A 14,892-nucleotide genomic window follows, 5' to 3' on the forward strand; every position below is an offset into this window, starting at 1 on the left:
ACCCTCAGCGAACAACGCCTCCTGACGCGCTTATACAACACTTTTATGAAACATTTTGCATGTTGACACGTCTTCACCATCAGCACTGAGCTGCACATCAACAACAACGGGGGCTTTATTGTTGTTTGTTTATGGTGAGCATGATGCGTCTGCACGGGTAGGTGGACTTTCTCATGTAGCTGTGTCTCAAGTCTGTGTTAATTAACTTCAGCTGCAGAGCAACATACTGCGACATTATATGTGTCCAGTGAGAGAAACAGCTTGTACCATTCATATAGCTTATTATTCTTTTACAGAGTAAATATTCTGTGCAATTAATGTTGAGTGCATTTGTGTTAAATAGGTCAATGTGGTAAAGGAATCTGATCTGCAACACATCACCCTTTGTAACAACAGCATTACAAGCAGAGCTGAAAACTAACAGTCAAGTACTGTGGAATTTTTGAGGAAATGGCTCCTAACTTTAGTCTGCTTTTTACTTTAACTAAACTACAATTTAGTGGATAAAGAAGAACTAAGTGCATTTGCTTAAGTATATTTTAGTGTGCCAGAGTGCACACTTCATGTATGTCTTTAGCCTGCTTTAGCTGAATAATTCTCCTTTTTGCTATTTTAAAATATTAAAATATTGTACTTTTTACTCTATTATTATTTTTCACAACTGTAAGTACTTTGTATAATAGGAATTTTTTGTATAAAACACATGATGATGTTGAATTTGAGCATCTTAAACCACCTCTTAATTAATTAGTTACAACAGTCCCATGATGTAAAACTAAAAAAAGGAGTACTTAAGTACTTTTTCTGACGCCTGTGTTAACCTATGCAGGACTTTAACTTGGAATAAAGTATATTTATAAAGTGCTGTTACTACTTTTATTCAAAGGATCCAGCACAGCTTCCATGTACTTGATATTTTCATGCAAACCATATGATGATTGTGTAAATATGACGCACTTCCCTAATAATTTTAATATCTTTCAGGTCAACAGGCATGATGGTAGCAGTACTGTTGGCTCTGCTGGCTTTCTGTCAACAATGTGCCTCAGCTGACAGTGAAGCTCCACCAGAGGTCTCTCAGTACAATGGCACCCTGTATGCAGCCTGCAAAATGAGACCCAGCACCACACTACCTGACGGTCTGCCCAAAGTGTATGGCCAGGTGCTGTTCAAGCAGGAATATCCTCAGGAAAAACTCAGAGTCCTCATTCGCATCAATGGCTTCCCCACAGACAGTGATCCAGAGCCCAGGGCGGTGCACATCCATCAGTACGGAGACCTGAGCCAGGGGTGTGACTCCACTGGCGGCCACTACAATCCACATGGTGTGCACCACCCCAACCACCCTGGAGACTTTGGTAACTTTGAGCCCCAGGAAGGAAAAATCAATACGATGATTGAGTCTGAGGCAACGCTGTTCAGAGGGCTGTCTGTGATTGGGAGAGCAGTGGTGATCCATGAGAAGGTGGACGACTTGGGGCGTGGTGGAGATGCAGGGAGCCTGCTGCATGGGAATGCAGGCCGGAGGCTTGGATGCTGCATCATTGGGATATCCTCCCCTAACCTGTGGAATACGCACTATAAGCTGTTTAACAGGCGGCTGAGGAGGAATTAGTCTGATGGTCAACATACGGGATTTGCCTCTGTATTGATTAATTGTGTCCACTGTGTTCCTTGTCTGAAACAAAAAATCAATGACTTAATCAAACCCCCCCCTTTTTCCAAACATTCAAGAGAAGAACTGCTCCAACTTCATGTAAGAGTATTCCCAAAATACTAAGAATAAAGTACAGTAACTCAGATATGTTTTTATCCATGATTGCAGCAGGGTTGGTTTGTTTGGTCCACCACTTTGGTCCAGACTAAATATCTCAACTATTGAAATTTGGTACAGAAATGGTGCCCACACAATGAAATTAAAGTACCTTTCATCTAGCACCACCAGCAGGACACAGTTTGACATTTATCCTGTCAAATATCTCACATCTACACACAGATTCACACAGTTTGGTTCAGACCTTCATATGTAACAGGGTCAGTTATACAGCAGTAATAGGTGTAACAAAGTCAAATGTACGTTTGTAATATTAAGTATTATAATTCTACCTGACATGCTCAGGCCTCCATAGTCAATATGTGGAGTGTTTGATACTCAGTTTCTGTACCTCTGCATTCAACTTTGGGGAAGCTCACCTATATAGGAGTGTCTCCCACCTGTCCTCTCCCCTTTTGCTGTTGTACTCCATGGGAGAGGGGCTCGAGTTATATGGTTATAATTGACGGAGGATTTTGTTTTTACGTCTTGCTGTCAGAGTTGTCAGGAATAAACAGAGATCACCTCCAAATATATCCACTGTCTGGGCCTCTTCATATCATACATAGTCCCCAGAGGATGAATCCTACCCATTTTTTTGTTCATGTAACTTTTCCTCCATCGCCATCATCAAGTCAAAATTTCTGTACTTCTGTTTTGCCAAAGTTGGCACGCTAACATGCTAAGCTAAGATAATGAATGTGGTAAACACTACCACACCCTGCGTGACATCTGCACAGCATTACCGTATAAAGCTTCAGGGCTCATTTTGGAATCTGGTTTTCCCAGACAGTCACTGCAGCCTAAAATTACAACAATCCAGTAGTTGAAAACCTTTTATTTTGCAGAAATAAATCCATTTTTTACATTTGTTTTGCACACATATGGCTCTATGTCATTTCTATCTGGTGAGGTAATAATATCTTTCCACCACAAAAACACAAACAAGACATCAGTTCTGGTAATCTACATGTTGTGCCTTCATTGTGTTAGAGACTTATAAACTCTGTAAGTGTACTCTGTAATAAGACATCTGTTCAGATTCTTGTAAATCTTCAAATATGTGCTTTGAAGACACCTGTTGTGGGATTAAATAAGAGCAAGGTTTAATTAAAATAAATAAATAGTATATTATCATGCAGCATTTTCTATAGCTTTGATATTGTTTTCATTGTTAAAATAAAAAGCTGGTGTAAGGGTGTTTAGCAAAAAAAGCAAAATGCCCCACATTGTAAAATTTACAACAATATAAGAGATGAAACTGGAAATGTCTGTACTGTGTTTGAGGAAATAAAATAAAGCTGCTGCTTGGCTAAAAAACATTCATCACAGCTGGATGTCTGTTTTTGGATGTACTGATCAAAAAGATACAGTGGAGTACTTCAGCGTGGAGGGGGAAGTGTGGACGGAGGTAGAAAGATAAAGGAGACTGTGTCTTTCTGTGCATGGTCTTCATTTTGAGTTCTATGTGAAACCCTAAATCAGTGTTTGACCAGAGTTAACAGCTGATTTTATTCTCCTTCACTGCTGAGTACAATTCTCAGTCAAAGCGAGAGTTCCCACGACTAAAGCAAATGATCAAAGATGGAAGTTTTGTGCGTCAAAGGCAGAAAAATCGAAATCATTCCACATTTTTTTGCCACTTTTTATCACCATAAATCACAGTTTCCCTCCCTCTGATACATTATGTAACATTAACATTATGTAAAGCTTCAAACTTTGTGCCAAGAGTTTGGGAATAAGTGAAAATGGTGTCTGCACTCAAAACACCTGGATTACATTTGGATTAATTGGATTGTGAATCAGGCCGCAGCCGCACTAATGCTCTTCAGGCGGAATAGTTGCAACTCTGTGCCAAAACCTGTTGCAAGATTCTGTGGGAAAACAATCCTAAGTGGAGTGCAGGGTTTTATAACAGCATAACACTGTTCAACAACCACATCTGGGTTGCAGGTCGGACCACGACCGCACCGTGTTTTGGTCATGTTACAAGGGGTTACCCACTCGTTCCCTCTCAACTTGCCTACTGTTGTTGGCGGTTATGTTCAGGGTTTGACATTCTTTGGGCCATGTATGAATTCAAGACTCTCAAAATGGATCAAGTAAAGGAACAAATTAGATAATGAGTCGCTGACAGTTGTCAATTAACACTAAGGTTTTTCTGAGGTTAGTGATGAGTCATTCCTACTACTTTTACTTACTTTAAAATCCTCCATATTTCTTGGATTTACAGTAAGTAACAGATTATCAACACACCAGCTGTCAATCATAACTCAACAGTGTCACTTTCTCCTGTTTTTTTTTCTGCATTATTCATAAAAATCACATTACAAATGCATCATTCCTTCTTATCATTCTGAGGATTTCTCCTGGTGCTCTGCAGCATGTGAACGGCTCATGGAAGACTTCACTTTTCCTCACTGACATTAACATCTGTCCCATCCGACAGCTCTGTGTCCCGGTCTGACTGTACGTCCTCCTGCTCTTCGCCAGACCTTGCAGCAGCAGTAGCAGCAGCAGCAGCAGCAGTTAATATTGTGTTATCAATGTTTTCCTCTGTTTGAATATGCTCCGTTTCAACAGTTTCCACCCCTTCAGCGCACTTATCTGACTCATCCTTTGTTCCCACGGCATCAGAGGGGTCAGAGTTCTCTAAAGTCTGCTGTGAGTGGCAGAGGTCTGACAGATGGCGTGTGGGAGAGGAGTCGCTCGCACACTCCTCTTCTTCTGACCGCTGACTCGTTAGAGCCGTTAAATTTGCAGTGACCTGTGATTGGCTGGCGTCTGGTGTTTCTGTCTGAGGGCTCACCGGCTCTGCCTCAGCTGACTGGTGCGAGAGGTTCGGCTGGCTGGTCTCCTCGCTGGGTGGCGACTCCTCGAGAAGCTCCTCTTGACTAGTTGACACAGATGGTGCTCCACTCTCTTGGATTGGGACGTCTGTGGAGCTCTGCTGGTCGACGGCTGTTTGTCCTGACCCAGTGTCACCTGTAAGGATACAAGATTTAAGTACGATAATCTCAGCAACACACAAAATGATAGATGGTGTACACTGACAGAGGTTTAAGAATATTCACCTTCCTGTCCAGGAGACTCTGTTAACTCAGCCTGCTGAGTGTTCAGGATGATGGTGTCTTTCCCTCCTACTGTGACAGAACATTATTCAAAGTAAGCCTTTTTAAAAACTCATCTGTATATCACTACTTAAAACTGTTGGGACTGCATAGAAATGGAACAGATGTGAGAAATAATTAGAAGAAGGTGAAGTTCAAAGGTTAAAAAGTCATAAGAGGAAGTGAGAGGAACATACTTCCATATATTCCCAGGGACACATTATAAGTCAGGCCTCCAGGTAGCAAGAAGCAAAAGGACAGAAGAAAGAACAAAGAATGTAAATCATTGTTAACAGTAAGCTTCAATGACACACAATAGTCTCGGTGTATTCAGAGACTTGTGATCACCTGGCAGGCTCCATAATCCAGACATTTCTAATGTTTTTAGTTTGTTCTCCAGCTCTGCTACTCGGGTTCCAAGAATCCTAAAGACAAAAGACACACAAACAATGAAATCTGCCCGTTCTGTCCAGCATCCAAGTTATTACAGCATCTACAGAGAGTGTGAAGTACAAGATCGAGTACTTGTTGATTTGGCGTTGGTGCTGAATCACCATGTTCTTCTCGTGGATGGTTTCCAGCAGAGCTGTGGCCAGTGACTTGAGGTCGGAGATGGACTGAGGAGTCACGGGCAAACTGCAGCCGTTCTCTTCAGACAGTAGCAATTCCTTCACTGCACACACACAAAGATAGTCACAGTTTAACCCTTTGAAACCTGAGCAAATTGGCTTGGTTTCTTTCAAAAACATGGAAAGAAGGTAATGAGCAATGGAAGAAGAAATTACTCTGAAAAACTGAAAGAAATTAGTAAAAAGAGAAAATTAAAAAAAAACAAAAAACAAAAAAAACAAAAAGACAGAAAAAAGGAAAATTAAAAATAAATAAACAAATAAGGAAATTACCTGGAAAAAGTGTTGAAAATTATAATAATTCTGTAACATAATTTAAAAATGTAATAATAATGACAGAAATGTAGTTTTTTAATATTTTCCATAGCTTTTAAAAAACATATATATATATGTATATATATTTTTGTTGGCAATTTCCAAGACATTTCTTTCAGTGTTGTCTTTTTCCCCATGTTTCTGAAAGAAATTAAATTTTTACTAATGTGCATTGTCCCCAACAAATAAATAACTAAACCAGACACCATGTGCTGTCTGCAAAATAAAGGGTTATGAAATTGTCTTTCTTCACTGCTTCTGTAAATGTTTACATGCCACTTTGTGAGACTGTACATACTGAAATGTGAGGCGTGTTTAAATAATGAACCTTCTGACCTTGTTTAGCAGAGAGCACCCCGGTCAGAGAACTACTGTTGGGTTTCCCATTGATTTTAGAGGATTTCCTACAGTCCAGGGCGCTCTGAAACCAGAGGAAAACATTATTAATTAAAGGGTTTGTGTTTTATAAGATGTGCAAAATGTAAACTGTAAACTAAAAAATATAACTGTTAAAGAAATAAACATGACAAAAAAGAAATGTAGCTACCTTGTACTTCACCAGGTTTGTTTTGAGCAGGTTCATTTCTTCTTGAAGCTGACAGAACCGGTCATGCAAATACCTGAAAGATGATTTCAAAAAGAAACCCGTCACTGAATCATTAAACCTCACCGGTTCTGTTTACATAGGAAAGAAACCTTTACAGTCATCACTCAACAAAGGTAATTTAAATATTCATATTATTTCATTTAACTAATCAAATAGTAGCAGTGTTTCAACAGCATGCTAGACTTGTTCCTTAGACTGTGGACGAACTGCTGCAGATACTCTAATATTCTCTAACACAGAGAGGCACCAGTAGAATGTCTGTAAGAAAGAGTAACACACCTGTTCTCCATGCAAAGTGCATCTATGTCTAAAATGCGTATCTCATCATTGCCCACGATGTGGTTCATTTCCAAATTGAGGCGATGAGCCTTCTGCTGGAACACGTCGCGCTCCGCTCGTACGTCCTGGAGCTCGTCTGTGAGCGACTTCACGCTGTGCTCCAGGACCTCGTTCTACAGACACACAAAACACAACGTGTAAGCAGAATATTTCATCCACTCATATTTCTCTATATTTGTGACTATTTGAAGAAAATAATCACACTACTATCCTGTTTTACCTTTTTCTCCAGAAAAGACACTTTTACGCAATTTTTGGCACATTTTTTTTTATCAACATATTTTGTACATGTTCAGGTGAAATACCGTCTCTCTTTGTAGGTTGACACAGTATTTTTCTTAAATGATACATTTTAGTGTGAAAATAGAGTTGTTGAAAAAACCTGCTTAAGTTCAATAGAATTGTTGTTGTGATGATGTAAATTATACATTTTCTTTTTTTTTTTTTTAAAGAGAAATGTTCTTTTTTCTCCAATACATATATTTGACAGTTTTGGTTTCTGACTCTAAAAATCATGATTTTTACATACAAAACTATCAAACACAAACGATCAAGCACAATTACAGCTGAAACGATTTAGCGATTAATACATAATTCATTGGCAAATATTTGATCATTGTTTAAGTCATTTTTCATGCAAAAATGACAAACACTTAATGGTGCCAGCTTCTAAAATGTGAGGACTTGTTAACTTTCCTTCTAATTATTTAATTCACCTTTAACAAATTTAAAACTTATCTTCAACTTAAACTTAAAGGACATTTTCCTCGTAATACTTTAACACTTTGACTTGAGTTATATTTTCAATGCAGGACTTTTAATGGAGTGCTTTTTACAATGCGGAATTAAAACTTTCACTTAAAGATACACTATGTAACTTTCTGCTGCTGGGGTCTTTCATAATAGAAATCGAAACAGTAACAAAAGACAAAGCTGTAAGTGCAGTAAGTTTCTCCCGGTTAGAATTCCTTCAATATTCATTTTTCAGGAGGTTTTCATCAGGAGCTGTATTATCCACAGAGGTCTCTTCCTCTCCAAAACAAACTGACCAGTTGACTAAAACCTGTAAAAACACTGAGTAAAGTAGTTTCACATTAAAAAAAAAAATCAGTGTTTCTCATATGCTGTTTGGCACGTCGCAGGTGAGCCAATGTGCATGTTTTCTGTGATGACTTCAGGATCCAGCCCTTCCAGGTTTTTTTTTTTTTTTACCAGGAGCTGAATTATTTGCAGAGGCCTTCTCCTCTCCAAAACAAACAGTCTCAGTGATTTAAATCAGTTAAATTACTGAATAAAGCAGTTTTACATTAAAAATCACTGATTCTCTGACGCTGTTCGGCACAGCAGGGACTGGAGCCGAGCTAACGCCAACATTTGCTTAACTTACTTCACTGACAGCTTAAGATTCAGAAGTCCAGTGACTTAAATCCTTCGTCCATTTAAGACAGAGTTAAAATTGACCAAGATCTAATAAGCATATTGTAAAAATGTGGCTTAAAACTGGATAAAGAGTCAATTTATTACAGCTCCTGGCACACAGTGCACATTTCTCTGGGTTTGAATGCTGTTTGGTATAATGTAAGTACACAACTTAACAAAGCATATAACATTTGTCTGGTCGTTTTTAGATATTTTATTGCCAAAAAGTTACATATATCTTTAAATAAAGGATCAGGATACTTCCTCCACCACTTAATGTATGTTGTTTAATGAAGCCATCAGCTGACATTCACCTGAACAGCTGAATTAAAGCATTTAAAGACAGAGGACTGGAAGCAGCTTGATGTTCTCACCTGCTCTCTGGCTCTTTCTAACTGTTTGACCAGATCCTCTCGTTCATGAGCAGGAAAGTGTCGAGCGCCGACCTCCTCGTCTCCCAGCCTCTGTTTGGTGATGGTCATTCGTAGGAGCTGTTGGGACAGAGAGCAGCACAGTTTGACAATATGTTGATCTACTATATTTCATCCCATTCTAATTTCTTCCCAGTCAGACTGACTTGAACGCTACTATAATGCTGGAGATCTATTCAAGACATACAAAGAGAAACACACATACATTATATCCTTATTTGATTTTATTCCAGCTCACAGTGTAGTGCACAGTGTGTCATGGTACCTTGTTATCACCTTGAGCTTCCACCAGTCGTTGTTTCAGCTCCTTCACCTCCTCAGAAAGCTGACTGCTCTTCTCTCTGGAGTCTCTCAGTAGCTGGGCTAAGTTCACCTGGAGAAGACATGAACGCCTGGTATATGAATAAATTTACGACTGATATTTAAAGCTCTACAGAACAAGAATTTCATGTAAATATTCTCCCATCTTGTAATGTAAAATGATGAAGGTGGCAGCTGTGGTGAAGAAATATCCACACACACACTCATAAATGTGTCCTTCTTGCCAAAATAAAATTAGAGGGTTTATACTGTATGTACGCTGGCAGAAATGAGTGATTAGTGATGTACAAAGAAGAGCTCCAGGTTTGTCACTCACTTGATTCCTTTTCTCAGGCGGCAGAGAGAGATCTCCGTCCTATTAAAAAGGAAACAGTCAAATTTAATAGTGGACAATGACAACACTATATAATATAACTCTCATGGGGCATCCTTAGTTCAGCTCACAATGAGTTCCCTGTACTTCTTCTTGAGCCCTTGGTGTCGCTCACGGAGCTGGTTGGCCATCAGCTTGTACTGATCCCTCTCCTGCTGGCAGGTGTCCAGCTCTTTGGACAGAATCAGAAGCGCTTCTTTCTTGCTCTCCAACTTCCTCTTACAGACGAGGAACTGCATGTAAGACAATAACATGTTTTATAAGAGAGAAAGACTGGGTGGGCAGTGTCATCCTCCAAAAGCCAGAATCTTAATACTATATTAAAGGAGATGTAAGTGACACTCAGAGCATATTGATGAAGCAGAGTCAGAGCTGGGATTGCCTGCACATGGTGCTCAACATAGAGGTGGCTGAGCCGGTGGCTAGCAGCTAACAGTGCTATTAGTCCTAACAATGACAACAGTGCTGACATAGCTGTGTTAACTGAGGGGGGAACTGGAGGGTGGGCGTTACACTTCTGCACTACTGCCACTCTGCCACTGTCGTAGTGTAATTAGGTTCATTTTGTCTACTCAAAATAGATTAAGTGTAGAAAGTTTCTTTTTACCAGACAATGAGTTTTTAAGGAGATGTAGTTTACCTTGACATGTTTCGACTGTCACTTCAGTCTTCTTCAGAAGCGTCATCTGATGTGCGTCATGACGTGTCTTTATCAGCGACAGCATGAGACGTCCTGTCATTTTGGGGCGTGACCAGCCTGGCAATCTGATTTACCAGGCTGGTCACGCTTCCGGGATACCACCAGCTGATAAAGACACGTCATAACGCACGTCAGATGACGCTTCTGAAGAAGACTGAAGTGACAGTCGAAACATGTCAAGGTAAACTACATCTCCTTAAAAACTCATTGTCTGGTAAAAAGAAACTTTCTACACTTAATCTGCCACTGTCAGTCGGGGAAGCATTATAAGCAGTAACAGTCATACCAGCCCAGTGCAGAGCGGCAGTAATAAGCTAGCCAGAGGGACACACACACACATGGACTCATATGCACTAACAAGCAGGTGCAGCTGAACAATCTTCCGCAACAAAGAACAGACAAACTGATATTACAACACACACAGATGAAGCGTGACTTCATCGTCTGTGCAGGACGATATGACTCCACTATCTTTACAAAGCAAATACTGACATGCTGCTATATTAATGCTCTGAATCTGCATACAGCTCTTTGACTGGTCATTGGAGAAAATATTGAAGCAGTGGGTTCAAAGTAGGGCTGCAACTAACGATTATTTTCATTGTTGACTAATCTGTTGATTATTTCTTCGATTAGTCAACTAATCATTTTATCGAAAAATGTGTTAAAATGTTGAAAAATGTCGGTCTGTCTCTCCCAAACCCCAAAATTACGTCATCTAATGTCTTGTTTCATACTCACGCCAAAGGGTTTTAGTTCACTGTCATGGGAGAGTGTGTAAAGCTGCCAATATCTGAACGTAAGAAGCTGCAATAAGAGTATTTTGGGGTACTTTTACAGTACTTTTCTATGAAAAATGACTCAAACCTATTAGTCGACTACTAAAATAGTCACCGATTATTTTAGTAGTCGATTAGTCACAGATTAGTCGACTAATCATGGCAGCCCTAGTTCAAAATGGAACACACTTCATATCACAATAACCACATGAGACCCTCTGATATCTATCACTGTGACATATTTGTTAAAGTAGGAAAATCACATTTTTAGGTCTGCAAATTTTCATTAGAAATGCATGATAATATCGGCACATTATCGGTATCAGCCAATATCAGTTTTAAAGTGAACTAGGAGAATCGGCCAAGATGATTTTTCTTATCTTGTACAATGAATGAATATTATATACATTTAATGACACTGTATTTCATGTCTCCATCTGCTGATGGGCCGTCACAATAAGAGTATGCATGCATAATATTATGTTAATTCCACCACAGAAGAGACTTGACGAGCACTAAAATTAGGTAGGGAAAAAAGTGGATATATTGATATCAGTATCTGTTATCTGCCAAATGAGTGGTTATATATCTGCATACTGGATATCGGCAACAATTCCAATATCGTGCATCTCAAATTTTCATTATCAATTAATCTGTTGGATATGCTTTTGATTAACTGCCTATTAAATGGTGTAAAACAGTGAAAAATGCCCAACACAGTTTCCCAGAAACTCAAAGATATTCAATTTGCAATGATATAAATGAGATTATCACATTCAAATTAAATTTTTGGGGCTGTTTTCAATTAATTTTCTGTTAATTTTTTGAGACCCACAGTTGTGAAAGTGGTGCTACGCAATCAGCGGGTGGAGAAATGGCTTAAAATTTATACAACAAAGTTTCACGACATAACAACTTGTACAACACAAATGTAACATACTAGCAATAATAATAATAATAATAATCTTAACTGTCCATGTGTGGAAAATTGCCTTTGGTTTTACATCACATTAATATAACAATAACAGACATGGTTCCAGAGCAAATGGTGGTTATGAATCTAGCAAAGTTATTGCATTTGGTATGAAAGACTTTTTGCAAATGTTCTTAATTGTTGCAGCAACTAAAGAGAACATCCGGAGGGCAATCTTGTGAAGTCTTTTAAAAGGGGATGAACAGGATCGGCCACAATCTGTACGGCTTTTTGTCTCACCTGTGTTTTATTTTATTTGGTTTTATTTAACCAGGAAGTCCCACTGAGACTGATTTTTTTTACAAGGGAGACCTGGCCAAGATGGCATCCAATTAAAACACATTTAAAATGCAAAAAATACAACATATGATACAAAAATTCACATTAAAACAACAACTATTAAAACAAAGTGGCCTCTGAAGAAAAAAACAAGCACATGTCTCTGTCACCACCTTCTTCATGATGTTCTTAAATTCATCAATAATTTATAAAAACACCAAAGATGTGATGGACATGAGGATGACCATTAGCGCATCATGAGCTGTCACCAAACAGTAGTGACTGGGACAGATAATGTGTAACAACCAGAGTGAAGTAAATACACCTGCAGCCTGGTGCATGTAGTTTCACTCATCATCTGTGAATGGCACCATGCTCTGCAGGTAGAAGGAAAGCATTTACTTCCTTGTCTGCAGTCTGAGAGAAACCTGCTGAGATTTAATCCTCTTTACTGTATTTACACTAAACATCTTTAAGTATGTATGTGGCTGCAGACAGGAAGAGACACGCGGCATTTAAACGGAAACGACACAATGTACCCCTGATGTGACAGTGTGGTGCACAAACACGAGTGGAGGTTATACTGTAGTGAGTATTTTTTTTTATCCCACTCTCCTTCCTGCGTGTGTCCAGTCTCACCTCGTTGATCAGCCCCTGCCAGTCACTCTCGCTCCTCCTGCTCGGGTCCATCTCGCTCCGCACTGCAGGATAATGTTTATTAATAATGACGCAAGGTGAGTTTCAGACAAGCATCACCATGTTGTGATCAGATTCAGAGACATTTCGCATCATCAAAACGGATTAGGTGATCGAGGAATGCGAGCTGCATCACATCCGTCCGGGCCCTACGTCAGAGAAGCGTCACGCCGCATTTGGAAACCCTCGGAAAATTGGGCACCTTCTCTCTGTATTCTCTCTGTATTAAATAAGCTTATATGAAATTAGGAAATTAGTAATCATGTAAATAAATACAGACAAAATATATAACATTTATTTACTTATTCACCGTTTCTACAGTCAGAATCAAAATGCCTTTTCTTGTCATTGTATCATTAAAAAATTGTTCAACCATCCAGTCCGCACAATTAAATAATAAATCATAATCAATACATGAGTATAATAGGTAAAAACTACACATATGTTTCTGAATATTGCAGTTAGAATGTTGTATATTTCTTTTATGAGTACTGCACATTTAGTGTAGTAATTATACCTATTAAGAAAGATTCGTCCTGTGTATTTGAATTTGTTTAAGACCTTATCACTGTGGGAAAAAACTCTGTTTTTTCCAAGGTCATTAATTAATCTTTTAATATTCTAATATTTCATAGTAATGAGCAAGTTTATGGTTATATTATACATTTTGTCTGAATTTATTTAGGTGGTTATTTATTTCATACTACCTTGTTTGTATCAAGTAATGCAAACTTTGTGTCTCCACATTTTGTGCATTTTGTGGCACAAGTTACTTGAATTCGATGTTCATGTACTCTCAGTGCACAATGACAAACCCATCACTAACAGCGCACAAATAGGCCACTCTTTTTTCTTCTTCAAAGATTAATGGCCCATCAAATGCAGTACAAAGCATCAGTCATAATCATTCCTTCAAAATGAACATGATTTATTACAAGTTATATTTTTTCTAAAGCATCTGATTGACAAAAATAAATGAGGCACATGCCAAGGTTTGGGAAGTATTCTAGTTGATCTATTAATGTATTTTAAGGTTTGCAGTCTCAATTGACTTTCATGTGCAAAACAGATGTTTCATAAATTTACAGAACTGAAGCCCTGATAAATATAACTGGTGTGATTAGGGACTTCACAGCAGCCATTTGACCTTTGACCCCTTATTCTGGGACATCAGGGATTAGGGTGAGGGCAGAGGTGTCTCATGTTTCTTTGCCTTTTGTCTTTGAGCGTGACTGTATACATTTCACACAGATTAAAGAAGATGCTCTCGTCTCATAGTGTGCACGAGGAGGAAAAAAACAGCCTGTAACATGCAGCACTTCATGAAATAATTCATGACAGAGAATGCAATAATTCTACTTGCATGTGACATAGTGTCTAAGAATGTGGCGAAAGCTCACAAATCCAGATTGTTTAGTAAATATCTGTCACTGTTGGTATTATATAATGGACAGAAAATATATGAAGGCTACTTGGCAGCAGTGTTTGAGTCTAAAGTCTGGAGAGCAGGTGGGGAGAAATTTGACAAGAGTTTATCTCTGGAGAATTTTAAAGTGGGATCAATCATATCACCTCTCAGCACTGAATGACAATAATAACAGATAACTGATTATGACATATTCTTAAGCGTGTAGGTGTGACTTTAACATTGGATGGGACATATATGAAACAGGGGGTATAGGGGTCATCTCCCAGAAAATTCTGAGCACCAAACACTTAACGTCCTGCATGCTGGGGAATGTTTATGCACCAATGTGTGTCTTTTCTGCATCAATTTCTGGCGTGAATGTCTTAAATTTTGTCAAAAGTCAGTTTTTATTATGGGAGACAATGCACGTTCTAAATATTGAGGGGTTTTTGTCCCCTGCGCCCTCCTGAAATCTACACCTATGCATATCCTTGTTCTCTTGAATAAACCATATGATTGTATTAATTGTCCTCTGTTGCTGAAAGAAAATGCTGTCTCAGACGTCACATGCTGACAGCACTATCAATTTCGAACATGCTGCCTGAGGCACATTGTCTCTGCTTCATGGACACATTTCGCAGCCTTTGCATCTGACAGGAATGGAGGGAGGACAGAGTGAAACACAGAAGAATACGATACA

The 14,892-nt window shown here is 38.9% G+C and overlaps 2 protein-coding genes across 5 annotated transcripts; one reads left to right on the forward strand and one right to left on the reverse strand.

The window, feature by feature from the left end:
• On the forward strand, nucleotides 1-3,135 carry LOC117255441 (extracellular superoxide dismutase [Cu-Zn]-like). Its single transcript, XM_033624363.2, has 2 exons — nucleotides 1-157; nucleotides 985-3,135. Exons 1-2 carry the CDS (start codon nucleotides 132-134, stop codon nucleotides 1,613-1,615), a joined length of 657 nt encoding a protein of 218 aa, XP_033480254.1. The 5' UTR covers nucleotides 1-131; the 3' UTR covers nucleotides 1,616-3,135.
• LOC117255439 (coiled-coil domain-containing protein 149-like) lies at nucleotides 2,637-12,923 on the reverse strand. Of its 4 annotated transcripts, none has more exons than XM_033624358.2 (13): nucleotides 12,728-12,923; nucleotides 9,429-9,590; nucleotides 9,301-9,339; nucleotides 8,929-9,036; nucleotides 8,607-8,723; nucleotides 6,754-6,926; nucleotides 6,415-6,487; nucleotides 6,204-6,288; nucleotides 5,449-5,596; nucleotides 5,272-5,348; nucleotides 5,121-5,156; nucleotides 4,888-4,953; nucleotides 2,637-4,798 (listed from the first exon to the last, which is right to left on the reverse strand). In XM_033624358.2, exons 1-13 carry the CDS (start codon nucleotides 12,776-12,778, stop codon nucleotides 4,221-4,223), a joined length of 1,713 nt encoding a protein of 570 aa, XP_033480249.1. In that variant the 5' UTR covers nucleotides 12,779-12,923; the 3' UTR covers nucleotides 2,637-4,220. The 4 variants fall into 4 exon arrangements, with proteins under 4 accessions (XP_033480249.1, XP_033480248.1, XP_033480252.1 ...); XM_033624357.2 differs by having other exon boundaries at nucleotides 4,888-4,956; XM_033624361.2 differs by lacking the exon at nucleotides 5,121-5,156.
• Nucleotides 12,924-14,892: the final 1,969 nt, after the last annotated feature.

The sequence above is a fragment of the Epinephelus lanceolatus genome, chromosome 3, assembly GCF_041903045.1.
Source record: "Epinephelus lanceolatus isolate andai-2023 chromosome 3, ASM4190304v1, whole genome shotgun sequence".
NCBI classification, from domain to species: Eukaryota; Metazoa; Chordata; class Actinopteri; order Perciformes; family Serranidae; genus Epinephelus; species Epinephelus lanceolatus.

Excerpts from the sequence above, each read along its gene's own strand:
- LOC117255441 (XM_033624363.2), top strand. The coding sequence starts at position 132 with ATGGTGAGCATGATGCGTCTGCACGG. Across the intron at positions 158-984 it reads AGCATGATGCGTCTGCACGG|GTCAACAGGCATGATGGTAG; the intron begins GTAGGTGGACTT and ends AATATCTTTCAG.
- LOC117255439 (XM_033624357.2), bottom strand. The coding sequence starts at position 12,778 with ATGGACCCGAGCAGGAGGAGCGAGAGTGACTGGCAGGGGCTGATCAAC. Across the intron at positions 9,340-9,428 it reads AGAAGTACAGGGAACTCATT|GACGGAGATCTCTCTCTGCC; the intron begins GTGAGCTGAACT and ends CCTTTTTAATAG. Across the intron at positions 4,799-4,887 it reads AGAGTCTCCTGGACAGGAAG|GTGACACTGGGTCAGGACAA; the intron begins GTGAATATTCTT and ends GTATCCTTACAG.